The following is a 12,502-nucleotide window of genomic DNA, read 5'->3' on the forward strand; positions in this document are numbered from 1 at the left end:
GCCACTTTCCTTATTATAGAAGTAACCTCATCAGAGACCTAAGGAATAAAGGATGTTCAGAAGAGGGAAATAATCCACTTTCACATTCCTGAGTCTGAGATTTTTTTCCAGTCACTTTTACCCCTCAGTATAATATTGTTTTTTGTAATCTCTGTGTACAGAAGATTTATATCTGATCTTGTTCACAGCAGAGCAGTTACCATATTTCATTCTTATATCTCAACATCATTTTGTTATTTTTCCACACTTAATTTCTCGCCTATCCATTAAAAAAAAAGTTTCCAAAATAATCATATAAAGAATTAATGCCGGGCCTGCCTGGAGGCACAGCAGGCTGCGGGTTAAAGTGCAGCACTGCTTGCTGGCTGCAGCCACTTCAGCGCAAGTTCGATCCCCGCCCCGAGGTGTCCCACAGGGCGCAGGAGACCTCTCCTGGCCCGCCCGCTGCTCCCCTCAGCAGTGGACTTCAATAGATTCACCTGTTCTGCTCCCTGCTCTGTCTCTGGTGAAACCTCTCACGGCCCCTGCGCCTCTGGCCTGGACCCAGTTCTGTGTGCACAAATAAATACATCTTTAAAAAAAGTTAATGGCTGCAAGCTTTCAAAATTATCTTATGGATAAACCTTATTTTTATCCACATAGAAAACTATCTCTTTTATCTCTCATAGAGAACTCCGACGTGCAAAGCGGTGACATTGGTATTTCAGTCAAGTACCTCGTCTACACCCACGGCCTAGTATTGGCCGGCAGTGGTAGCAAGATACAGACAAGGAGCCTGGACTTGTGGATTCCCAGCCAGGAGCCCACGTGCCCCTGCAGGCTTGCTGTGCCCACTCAGGATCCCCGGCGCTCCAGGGACCCCCTAACTCCCAGGTGGAGACAGAGGCCCCTCTGCCTGGACACTAGCTAGAGCGGCCGGGGAGCCAACGTCAAGCAAAAACAGCCCCTGACCCCGATTTCCCCAGCACGCGTTGGGGTCTGACCCTCTCCACCCTCCGCTGATTTCCCTCTGCTGCACAGCCCTGCCCTCTCTTCCATCTGTTGCTAAACCTGCTACACCCTTCTCCTGGGAGAAAAGGGAGGGGCAGGATGTTTCCTTGTGTCTGTACCTTCAAGAAGCTGCCTGTAGAGCCTCTTCCTGGCTGAGGTCAGGGCCAGACCTGGCAGGCTCTGAAGCAGGGCGCCGGGGTGTGTTTCCCACAGAAGTGACCTGCGGGATCAGGCAGGGGAAGTATGTGCAAAACCCTGCTGTGTTCCAAAATCGGCTTTCTATAGCCCCAAAGTTAAAATGGCAGTTGAACATGCAGATTCCTCCAGAATAGCAAACGATCAGGAAACATGTGTTGGGGCAAGAAGTCATCGTTTACAGCTGTGCCTTAGCGTCCTCGCCAGTCAGCACTGTGGGGGGCGTCGCCCCTGCCTTTGGGGCCCGGGGGTTCCTTCCCCTCCCAACCCCCTCCCGCACGCGGGAGCACATGTCCCCATTCGCTGGTGCCCGGCGCCCTCTGCAGGCAACAGCGCGTCTTTCTGGTGGTGTTTTTGGCGCTTGCCAGTGGGCAGCAGAATCCCTTTCTAGATGGGGACATTTGTGCCCACACTTCCGTTGCTCTGGGACCTTATTTTGCTAAAACTCCAGTCATTTTCTCAACAGCCTTCAAAGTTACCCTGTCTGGGAGCAAAGATTTGCAAGTGAGCACCTGCACCCCACAGGATACGCTGACCCACGGAAGGGCCGCGACCGATTGGCAGTGCGATTTGCCTCGTGTTTTGTAACATGTATCCTGTAGTAACGCTCATTATAACATACTCCCTCCATAAATACTTACGGGGCACCCTGTCTGGACCAGGCACTGTCACAATGGGGGAAAAAACCTCGGCCCTGAAGCTTAGTGACTAAAACGAACTCTGAAATCATCAACTAATCCAAATGGAAATATGACAGACCTAAAACCAGCTGCATCGGTAATTATACCTATAATAAACACCCTGATTAAAAGGTGGAGACAAAAAAATTGAGAAGTGGAGACTGTCAAAATAGGCAAAAGTGTAAAATCTATGTTGTCTGTAAGAAAGCTACTTTTAAAAAGATTTTATGTATGCACATATGCAAGAATTGGGGTGTAGGCCACAGGTGCAGTGGGTGAGAGGAGTCACCAGAGGCAGAGTGGGGAGCAGAACAGGCCGATCCACTGAAACACATTGCTGAGGAGCAGTGGGGAGACAGGAAGGGTCTGCTGCACCCTGTGGGTCACTCCCTGGCCGGGGATCGAACTCGTGCTGCAGGGGCTGTGGGCGGCTTCACAGTGCTGGGCTAACCCCTTGCACACCCAGGGAGGCGCAAGATCGTTTAACAGGAACAGTTATCTGGAAACGGAGAAGTTTCTGTGTCTCCACTGTGATCTGACAGAACTAACAATGGACGCTCAGGAGTCCAACTCCCAAAAGCAGCAGCCATTCAAATATGTCTGTGGAGAATGTCTCACAGAATTAAAATAAAATCAAACAGGTCAAAGAAGTCAAACAGGTGCAAAGAAAGTAAATAAAAACAAGGTACTTGCAAATGACTAAAAGATGATTTTTGATACACAAAGAAAAATACGGAATTTTGCAGAGCATCATTTCTATTTGGATTTGCGATTAATGTTTCTCGTACTGCTTTTGTTTAGCACTTTATGAATATAACTATGTATAACAAGGTTTTTGTTCATTAAAAAAACAGTAAAGACAGATGATCAGAACAAATTCACCAACAGTTCAAAACAGGTATTCATTTCCAAAACACAGAACATTCACCAAAACAGAACACATGCTGTACAATAATACAGGTCTCCATAAAACTTAAAAGACTGAAATTGTAAAGAAAATACGCTTGACAAAAGAAGCTGAATTAGGACACAGTAATAAAATATCCGAGGTTGGGGGCCTCCTAATTAAGACAGCACAATTCTAGATGACCGACGGGTAAAAGAATTCACAAGGGAATGGGAAAATTCTTCAAACCGACTCATAATGAGTATATTGGGTTGCTGGAAAAGTCATGACTCATTTTTTTGCTTCTCAAAGGCAATATAACATAAACGTCTGAGATGCAACCAAGGAGGTGCTTAGAGAAAAATGTATAGCTGTCAGCATACGTATTAGAAAAAGTCTAAAATCGATGACCCAAGGTTTGTATTATGGAGCTAAAGAAAAGCTGAAAAAGTAAATCCAAATTAGGCAAAAGGAGTAAAGAATGAAATTTAAGATGAAACTGAAATAGCTGGGTGGGGGGGGGGGACGACACTCCTGGTTAGACAGAGCTGGAAAAGCAGAAATTATGAGTGTCGGGTTGGAGAGAACGGGCTCGCGTCTCCACAGCCGAGACGGTGGCAGGGTGGGAAGAGACGAATGTGGGTTTATGTCCACAGATGTGGCAATTAAGCTCAAATGCATAAATTCCTTGAAAATATAACTTACCTAATCGACACAAGATGAAACCAAAAATCTCAACAGCTCTGCATTTATTAAAAGAATTTAATGTATTTAAAGTCTCCCACAAAGAAAACTCGCACGCCAGATGGCGTCACACATTAACCAGCAAGGCAACAGTGAGAGGACAGCCAGTTTATTAAAAGTCAGCTTGAAGAACCAGCTTGCGCAGGGATCGCGAGAATTGCTGCAGCCCAAGAGCAGCCGCGAGGCGGCGGCTCAGGGCCGGGCTGCGGAGAGGCCAGGCGTCCGCCCCGCCGGAGCCGCCTTCTTCCCTTTCACAGGCCTGGCAAACAGAGCGGGGTCCATCTGCTCCCTGGTCAGCCCTCGGACGGCGAAGAGCCTGGCGGCCCGCTCCTGCAGCGTGCCCCCACACTTGAGCCCCAGGGCCAGCAGCTCACACTTGAGCTTCTCCAGACCCAGCGACTCCATCTCCGCGGCCGAGCTGAAGGCCAGCAAGTCCACAGCTGCCCGACCGGTACCCTGAGGAAAAGAGAGGCATTTAAGACAGCTTTCTCTCTGAATTCTGACTTTTTAATTTGTCAACTATATTCTATTTTTCAATTTTCTCTTTCAGTGCCATGTCCAGCTACAGAATTTTAACAATCACTTAAATAATTCTTCCACACGCACTCACTCTGTACATTATTAATAAACTAACTTTTCATGTATATATTTAGCAACAAATATTCAGAATCATGACAAATGACAGGACTTCTGAAAGATCTTAGTGTTACTTTTCCTTTCTTTTTGATTTTCAGTAAAAACATGAAACAGTGAATTATCCCCACACTTACCATAAAGCTTACTTTTAACGAGATTCCATCACTGTAAAAGGTCAACCTATTAACTCCTACTCTTTTTCTTAAAGATTTATTTGTGCATACAGAATGGGGGTACAGGCCAGAGGTGCAGGGGGTGAGAGGAGTCACCAGAGACAGAGCGGGGAGCAGAACAGGCCGACTGACAAAGTCCACTGCTGAGGGGAGCAGCGGGCGGGTCAGGGGAGGTCTGGGGCGCCCTGAAAGTCATCTCGGGGCGGGGGTCGAACTTGTGCTGAAGCCACTTTAGCTTCTCAGTGCTGCGCTTTGACCCACTGGGCCCCAGGGCCCCAACTCCTACTCCCAATGCTTCCTGTTACGGGTGAGAGCCACAGAGGGCTATGCCCGGCTGTTAGGAGTCAACTACACAAACATCTGCAACAAAATTTCCACGCTTGAAAGCTCAGACCCTGAAAGTGAGCTCAACATTTCTCCTATTTTCCTTGAATTCATCCTCTCAGGTTTAGTCAGTGTGACACTCTGCTAGGCCAGCAACAGGGCAGCCCCATATTCACAACTCCCAGATGACCTGAGGGGGAATCTGAAGCGCTCAACAAAGAATTCCACTGTCTTCCTAGAAAGCGCATTTCATGTGTCTCTGCTTGTGTGCTGGCAGCAGGAAGGCTCTGACAGGGTCTGTGCTCGTTAAGAAAACCAAGGAGCTCAGGCGTCACAGATTACAAAATAGAAGCGCTAGATCAAGAATAAACACAAGGATCTTGGCTGGAGGTCCACCCTGAGAGGAGCAGACACCTACCACCTGAGGAAGCGCACAGAACAGCGCACAGAGAGGGCTGGGGACTCAGTCTGATGGCAGCGCGCAGCTGCTCCTTCCTGCAGGCCGCGCTTGGCCGCAGGCGCCGAGGGCGCTCAGACAGCATCCCGCAAAGCACGCCGACAATGGGCGATCCGTCAGATCCGAAACGCCTCATCGTAGGTGTGACGGGGAGTCAGCAACACCAATCGTCATAACGTGGTATGGCCCCAAGTTCGGAGGTGCCAGGATGTGACGCTGCCGCTCAGAACTGATAAAAACACGCAGCCAAGACCACCACCTGGTGGCAAGATAATGTAAGCCCAGGCCTCAACCAACCTGGGTGTTTCTGCAGGGAGAAGCCAGGCTTGCCATCATCTGTGGTTCTACTAACGGCCTCTTTCCACGAAGCCGCACATTTCGCTCTAATAACTGGCCTGGCTCTAGACACTGGCCCCTGACACTCACCGCGGCTCCTGCCGGGCCCTCCGGCTGGCCCTCCGGCTGGCCCTGCTCTGGCCTGGCGGGGGGCGCGGCTTCCCTGTCTGCTCCGGGTGCCCCCCGGGCCGCTCTGTCCCCCTCCGGCGCTTCTGTCTCTTTCTCCTTCGTCAGCGCGGCCGCGGCGTCCCTTCCCGCAGATGCAGGACCCGCACTCCTGGCCTCTCTGTCCCGCTCCGGCCCTCTGGCCACCTTCACGGCCGCGTGCTCTGGGGCGGCGGGCTCGCCCAGCTCCGCGTACTGCTCTCCCACAACACCGTTCCCAGAGTCAGGCACAAGTCCCTGTCGTTTTTCCGGTGATCTCGAGTCCGGAGTCAACACGCCTGTCCTCTGGGAAGCATGAGGAAGCTCAGGGGCCGTCTCGACCCCACCACTGCTGTGTTTCGGAAGCTGGAAGCTCACTCCTGAAGTGCTAGGCGCCTCCTCACTGTCGTCGTCTGAGCTCCCCGAGCTGGACCCCTGTGCGGTCTCTAGTCCTTGCATGTCCAGCCTAGGAGAGGCAAAAGAAAGCACTGAACATCTTCTACTTTGAAAGAAAAAAGAAGAAAGGCTGCAGTTTGCCAGGGAACAGACTGTCTGAGCAGAAGCATCTGCTAGTTTGAGATGGGGAGTAGGTAAATTTCAGAAAAAGGTGAAGTATATTCACTTCTGAAGGGAAACAGTCTCAGTGAGACTGGAACCAGCCATCCCAAAGGTCCAACAGGCTCTTTTGTTTGTTTGTTTGTTTGTTTGTTTTTAAATATTTACTTATTCGTACAGAACTGGGGTACAGGCCAGAGATGCGGAGGGTGAGAGGATTCACCAGAGACAGAGTGGGGTGTAGAACAGGCAGATCGATGAAGGGAGCAGCGGGCGGGTCAGGAGAGGTCTGCTGCGCCATGTGGTCACCTCTGGGGCAGGCAGGCAGGGATGGAACTCATGCGGAAGTGGCTTTCATTCTTAGTGCTGCGCTTTAACCCACTGCGCCACCAGGGAGGGCCCCAACAGGCTCTTTTGAAGATGCTACAAAATTCTTCAAACTTAACCCTGGCCCTCCCTGGTGGCGCAAAGGGTTAAGTCTCAGCACTGTGAAGTTACCAGCAGCACGGGAGCGCCAGTTCGAGCCCAAGCCAGGGAGTGAAGCGCAGGGCGCCGCAGACCGCTCTCTTACCAAAAACATTTCCTCTTCCTCGCACTGGCTCCTCCGTCTGTTTCTGATTTATGAGGTTGTTTCCGCTTCTCCCCAATTTCCGCCAGTACCATCTTGCTGGAGGCAGCCTGCATGCCTGCCCAGGAAGGTTAGCAATTCCATGAACAGAAAAGGTAACAAGCCAGAACTAAGCTTAAGCAGGGATTTTGTAAACTATCTGTGTTGCAAGGGGGAAAGTTGCAACCTACGCTCTACACTCAAATTTCCTGAGACACAGGACGCAAGTCGTTGGGTCTAGACTCCTGGACCTGACTGGCTCCCGCTCGGCAACCAGGCGTGCCGACTGGGGGCCGCGGAAGCCGAGGCGCGGTGTGCGTTCCCGTTCCTGAGCTGCAAACGGGCCGTGGAGCGAGGTACAGAGATGTGCGACCCAACAGAGCTCAGAGCCGCTGTGCTAGTGAGGAACAGCGGCAAAGAGCTGGCCACACCTCGGAGCTCAGGCCCACCTTTCAGGACCGAGTCCTCCAGGCGCTCGGCCATCTCGTGGCACTGCTGCTGGTAGTCGGGGCTGGCGAAGCAGCGCCCGGCCTCCGCCAGCTTCCTCTGCAGTCGTTCCAGGCGCTTCTGCTCCTTCTCGGCCTCCCGCTCAGCCTGCTGTTTCACCCACTCGGCCATCCTGGGGGGAGAAACGGACTGCAGGGGTCTGTCACACACGGGCCCACGCCTCAGAGAGGCATGCCAGGCTTGCCACACACCACACGGGCATGCTAACGCCCAAAAGTAATCATGAAGGCACAGAACTATGAACTCTGGTGCGACAGATCCGAGCGGGACTCTCGGGGTGAGCTTCCTGCGATGTGGTGCAACCACCACGGGGGGCGGCGCGAGACGAGGAGACCTACGCTTTCTCGTGGTTGACGTCGCGCAGCCTCCTCCCGCTGAGGTCCCGGCAGGCTTCTCGGTTGGTCGTCTTCTCGATCTGAGCACCAAGTGCTCTGAGCATGGATCCAAAACCTGCGCCAGTGTGTGAAGAAAGCGGGTTAGCGGTGCTCGGGAGCGAGTAACGGCGGAACGTGTGAGCCCAGGGTGATGTCACAAGACTGCGGGTAATCTCTGCTTGCTTTCTTAAAAAAAAAAAAAAAGAAAGAAAGAAAAAGGCAGACACTCGCCCTCTGTTTTGTTTCTGAATCACTGTGCACAGGCTACTTTAGAGGCGACTGTACCCGATGCCAGAAATCTCCGGATTCGCAGACCACAACCTGCAGCGCGGTACGGTACGGCCCTGCGGGGAGCCGAACAGGGAGGGCAATTTCAAACTGTCACTACCAGGACAAGTGTCATTCTGCGGGCAAAATCCCAAGCAGTAGGATGATTCTGCTCTGAGCTGTCAGCTCTCCGGAAAACCAGAGCGCTGTGCATTTTGGAAAAGCTTAGTGCCCACGTCAGTGCAACAAGAGAAAGATAAGAACTATTCATAGTCAGTGTTTGCTGTTTCTTTTCTCTTTCCTTAGATGTGCTCATGTAACTAGGACTGACATCCATCCCAACCTGTCAACCTGTCCTGATGTGACTTCAGAACAATAATTAGATGAAATCTTGATAAAAGCAGATTTTCCAGCAAATTCTAAGACTAACACCCATCACTTTTCACCTAATCTGCCCCACAGTTTCGCACCTGGGTTATCTTAGTTACCTGGCTAGAGCCAGACAATCGTATCAGAGAAGTTCGTAAGCGAAACAAGCTCGGCACACCACATCAAGTCTGACTTTGCACATGGCTGAGGGCTGCGGTGTGTCACCTCCGACCCACCTCCTTTTCCACCTCGAAGCCTGGGTTCCAAACTGTAAACTGCTCCATGCTGCACTATGTCGTCGCTGCTAACGAGCGATCCATCACATTTCACAAAGAAGCACTCCGCTGGGACATCCTGGGGACAGATGTGGGGTTTTTAATGCCATTTATAAAACAAACCAAGTTTATTACACGAAAGTACCTACCTTATCTTTTTAGCACTCGGGTTATGGGCAAATAACTTATATCCAATTAATATTTGTTGAACTGAAAATGAAAATGATTAAAAGGGAAAAAAAGTCATTTTATATGAAGTATTCCAGGGACCCTTTTCCCTCTTACTATCACACAGTGAAATACAGAAACTTCTTGTCTTTTTTTTTTTTAAGTTTTATTTATTTATGCATATAAGACCTGGGATATAGGCCACAGGTGCAAGGGGTGATTCATCAGAGACAGCGGGGAGCAGAACAGGCAGATGGACTGAAACACACTGCTGAGGGGAACAGCGGAGAGACAGGCGGGGTCTGCTGCACCTTGTGGGTCACTCTCTGGCGGGGATCGAACTCGAACTACAGGGACTGTCGAGACCCTCAGGAATGAGAAGATCACAATGCCAACAGAAAGGATTTACGAATTACTGGTATTTTCCTGAAGTGAAAACTGTGGATATTTATCATGACACAACTACTGAATGAGACTCATTCCTTTAGCAAATAGTCAATGCCTACGATCTGCTAGGTGTCGGAAAACTACAGTGAATAACAGTGAAAAATACAGTGAATACAGATCCTCCCTCCTGGTGCTAACAGTCTAGTGGGGGCAGACAGAATAACACATGACCTATTATTATGCCAAGAGGACAGGAGGGACATGCGGGTGTCTATTTCATACGGAAGGCAGTCTCTGATCAAGTGACATCTAGAGGAGAATTAAAGTGATGAAACAAGCAACGTGACTTCAGGGACAGCATCCCAGACAGGTAACAGTAAATGCCCCAGTGGAGATAAGCCTAAGAGTAGTTAAAGAGCAGCAGAAAGCCAATGTGGTTGCAGTGAAGTACACACGAGGAGTGACAGGCCTTAGAACGCGCTAGAAGGACGCTGGCCGTTACGCTGAGTAAGATCATTGAGGTTCTGAATAAAGAGACCTGAGTTGGCTCTCAAGGCTCACCTGGCTAGCACACTGAAAATAAGTCTAAGCCTCCGCTTCTTGCCCGCGCCCCCCTCACCCCCCCCCCCAGCAAGTTTGGGACACCTGAGTGGATACAGAGGATGGATGGGGAGTGGGTCCTTTTAAAAGATCAGAAGAGGCCCTCCCTGGGGGCACAGCCCGCTAAAGCACAGCACTAGGAGGCTAAGGCCACTTCCACATGATGACCCACAGGGCACCGCAGACCTCGCCTGACCCGCCCGCTGCTCCCCTCAGCGGTGTGCTTCCTTGATCCGCCTGTCCTGCTCCCCACTCTGTCTCTGGTGAAGCCTCTCACCCCCCCACCTCTGGCCTGTACCCCAGTTCTGTGTGCATAAATAAATAAATCTTTTAAAAAAGAGATCAGAAGATGAAGTCATTAAAAGGTTTAGAGATCAGGCAAGGAGTTATTTTAAAGTAAACTTAAATGACACAGTTTTATGAGCATCAAAGCAGAGTGTATACAAAAATGGCAACATTGTCTAGATGGAGGGGGTCCCACTCCTGTTTCCTCGGAAACTACAGCTAGGGTACATGTGGTCTGCTGCCTGCACACACCAGTCCGGAAGGAACCTGGGTTCGAAATGCTTCTCTGTATCCCTGCGATGAGTCTGCTTAGATTCTCAAGGCAAGAGCAGGATCTTCATGTAACTGATAAAACCCAAGCAGAAAAGTTTCTTCTAGTCTGACTTTCACTGACTTTCACGACCAAGCAGCAGACTTTCCCCGGGTCATTATTTCCCATTGCGAGCTCTCCCCCTGTTACCGCCCAAGGCAAGCAGGGCTTTACTGTATGTCGGAACAGTTTCAGTTTAAAATGCACAGACGTGGCCAGGCGCTATTTCCATTTTTCAGTAGCTCACTAAATGTACTTTTCTGTTTGTTTCTATCCTGTTGTTTTCTAAGTACCTGACAGACTCATCATTTCCTCTCAGTTTATTTTTCCCCAGTACCTTCCTGGGAGCCTGCTGTTTTCTGCCCTCACTCGGGATCAGTTGTGGGAAAGCTTGAGGCTGTTCTTAAAGAGTTGCTTCTTTCAGAGCTATTTCCCGGGGTGATCAAAGCCGCTCTGATGAGATCTTAGACTGGAGTGCAGTGTACTAAGAAACATGGGGAAACACAGCACTAGATCGGGTGCCAAAATTCAAATTAGAGCAGGAAGGCCAAACCTAACAGGCGCAGTATCTCATAGTTGCCTGATCCTTCAGTAAACCACTTGCAGGAAACCGTCAAAGGATGCGCGCAAATGCTCTCAATGACTGGCCCAGGGCACAGCAGCGCTCGGCCCCAACCTAGACCCGGCCCCAACCTAGACCAAGCGAGCCCACTTCCCTCCACCACCACCCCTGGGCCTGTTCGGGCGACACACTTCTGGGGGGCTACAGGGCCGGCGCGGCGGCCAAAGCCCACCCCGCACCGCAGAGGGAGGGAGGTGTCCTTACAGGGCACCCCGGTGTGAGCTGGCGCCACTCTGGGGGGCCTGGCCCGCACACAAAGGGGCAATAGCGGGTTTACTTACAAAGGAAAAGGAACGAGCGGGGGGCGGGGGGAGAACTCGCAGAGCACCTCGGGACACCCTGCCCCTTAACGGGGAGCCTGTCCCAGGCCTCACCGGGCAACACCTGTCTGCGAGGAGACCCGGCAGCCACCACAAAGCAAACACGAAGGCGGGCAGACGCACCTTAAAACCGAGGCGACCTCGGCCACAAAAACGAGGACCCCCAAGAATGGACGCCCCAGACCCTCGCAGCCCCGCTCCGACCCGTCTTCCCCTTCCCCTTTCCGTACCGGAACCGCGAGTCTCACCTGATCTAGGCAGTGTTGGTGGATGAACTCGCGTACCGGGCACGGGGTCGGGGGACACCGCACCGCCTTGCACCCAAAGCCCGGGCCGCGAACCCACACCAGCGCCGCGGCCTCCGCCATTTCGCCCCCTCGGCACTGCGCCGGCTCGAATAGGGGCCCAGCGCCAACGCCACCCGCGCGGATTGATGACGTCCGCCCGCCGGCCAGAGCCCCGCCTCCGCGCTGGACGTTCGCCCCGCCCCTCCCCCTGGGGCCGGTCACGTGGGCCCGGCCCGGTCACGTGGGCAGGCCCCCCGCGCCGCCTGGCGGGGGGAGGGGAACAGGAAGGGCCTGTCGCAGCAGATAAGGCCGCGGAGCGGGAGGGCGAGGTGTTGCTAGGGAAGTTGCTAGGGCGGGGCTCGAGGGGCTCTATAAAGGGCGGCGCGCCCGGAGCCGCGTTCCGGCTGTGGGCGATAAGGCGGCCCCGCGGCGCCGCCCTGTGCCGCAGGCCCTGGCCCTGGTCCTTACAGCTGTGGCGCTATTTTTGGGTCGCGGGGAATCTTGGCCTGAGAAGGCGCTGCCGTCCGGAAGTGGCCCTGGGGGCCGCCCCTCAGTCTCGGGGAGCTCCAGCACCCCAGAGGCCCAGGAGCTGGCCGCAAGAGGTCTCTCACGGCACCCCGGGCGGCTTTTCCCTCCCGATTGGCCGAGTTTTCGCTGTGTAGACGCTGACAACCTGGTGTCTGCCGGTCACGCGCAGTTGCTTCTATTTCCGGCTGTTTGCGCGCCGCGTTATCTCCCCTTCAACTCTGTTTGCAAAATATTTCTCAGCGAGTGGGCCGCTGTGAACGGCGGAGGCTGTGGCGACGCTTGCAGGAATGCTGCATGAGACAGCCTCCCGCAACTTTTAGGCTGCACCATGCAAACATACACTCTGCGCCATGCAGACGGACACGCTGCGCCATGCAGACGGACACGCTGCGCCATGCAGACGACATGCTGCAGACGTACACGCGCCATGCAGACGACATGCTGTGCCATGCAGATGACATGCTGCGCCATGCAGA

General features: G+C 52.5%; 1 protein-coding gene across 3 annotated transcripts in view; it reads right to left on the reverse strand.

Moving 5' to 3' along the window:
- Positions 1 to 3,278: 3,278 nt before the first annotated feature.
- The window catches only part of SDE2 (SDE2 telomere maintenance homolog (S. pombe)), a 61,939-nt gene continuing 52,715 nt past the window's right edge, over positions 3,279 to 12,502 (reverse strand). Inside the window, exons 1-7 of one of the 3 annotated variants that reach the window (XM_012730966.1) lie at positions 11,460 to 11,656; positions 8,481 to 8,598; positions 7,573 to 7,684; positions 7,177 to 7,346; positions 6,692 to 6,806; positions 5,512 to 6,031; positions 3,279 to 3,951 (exon numbers count right to left, since the gene is read on the reverse strand). In XM_012730966.1, coding sequence (XP_012586420.1) covers positions 3,688 to 3,951; positions 5,512 to 6,031; positions 6,692 to 6,806; positions 7,177 to 7,346; positions 7,573 to 7,684; positions 8,481 to 8,598; positions 11,460 to 11,579 — 1,419 coding nt within the window. In that variant the 5' untranslated portion in view covers positions 11,580 to 11,656 and the 3' untranslated portion in view covers positions 3,279 to 3,687. Of the gene's footprint in view, positions 3,952 to 5,511; positions 6,032 to 6,691; positions 6,807 to 7,176; positions 7,347 to 7,572; positions 7,685 to 8,480; positions 8,599 to 10,606; positions 11,353 to 11,459; positions 11,657 to 12,502 lie in introns of those variants that run through there. The other 2 variants (XM_012730968.1, XM_012730967.1) reach the window with 2 other exon arrangements.

This window comes from Condylura cristata, unplaced genomic scaffold, assembly GCF_000260355.1.
Source record: "Condylura cristata isolate star-nosed mole 26May11 unplaced genomic scaffold, ConCri1.0 scaffold00029, whole genome shotgun sequence".
Taxonomy (NCBI): Eukaryota; Metazoa; Chordata; class Mammalia; order Eulipotyphla; family Talpidae; genus Condylura; species Condylura cristata.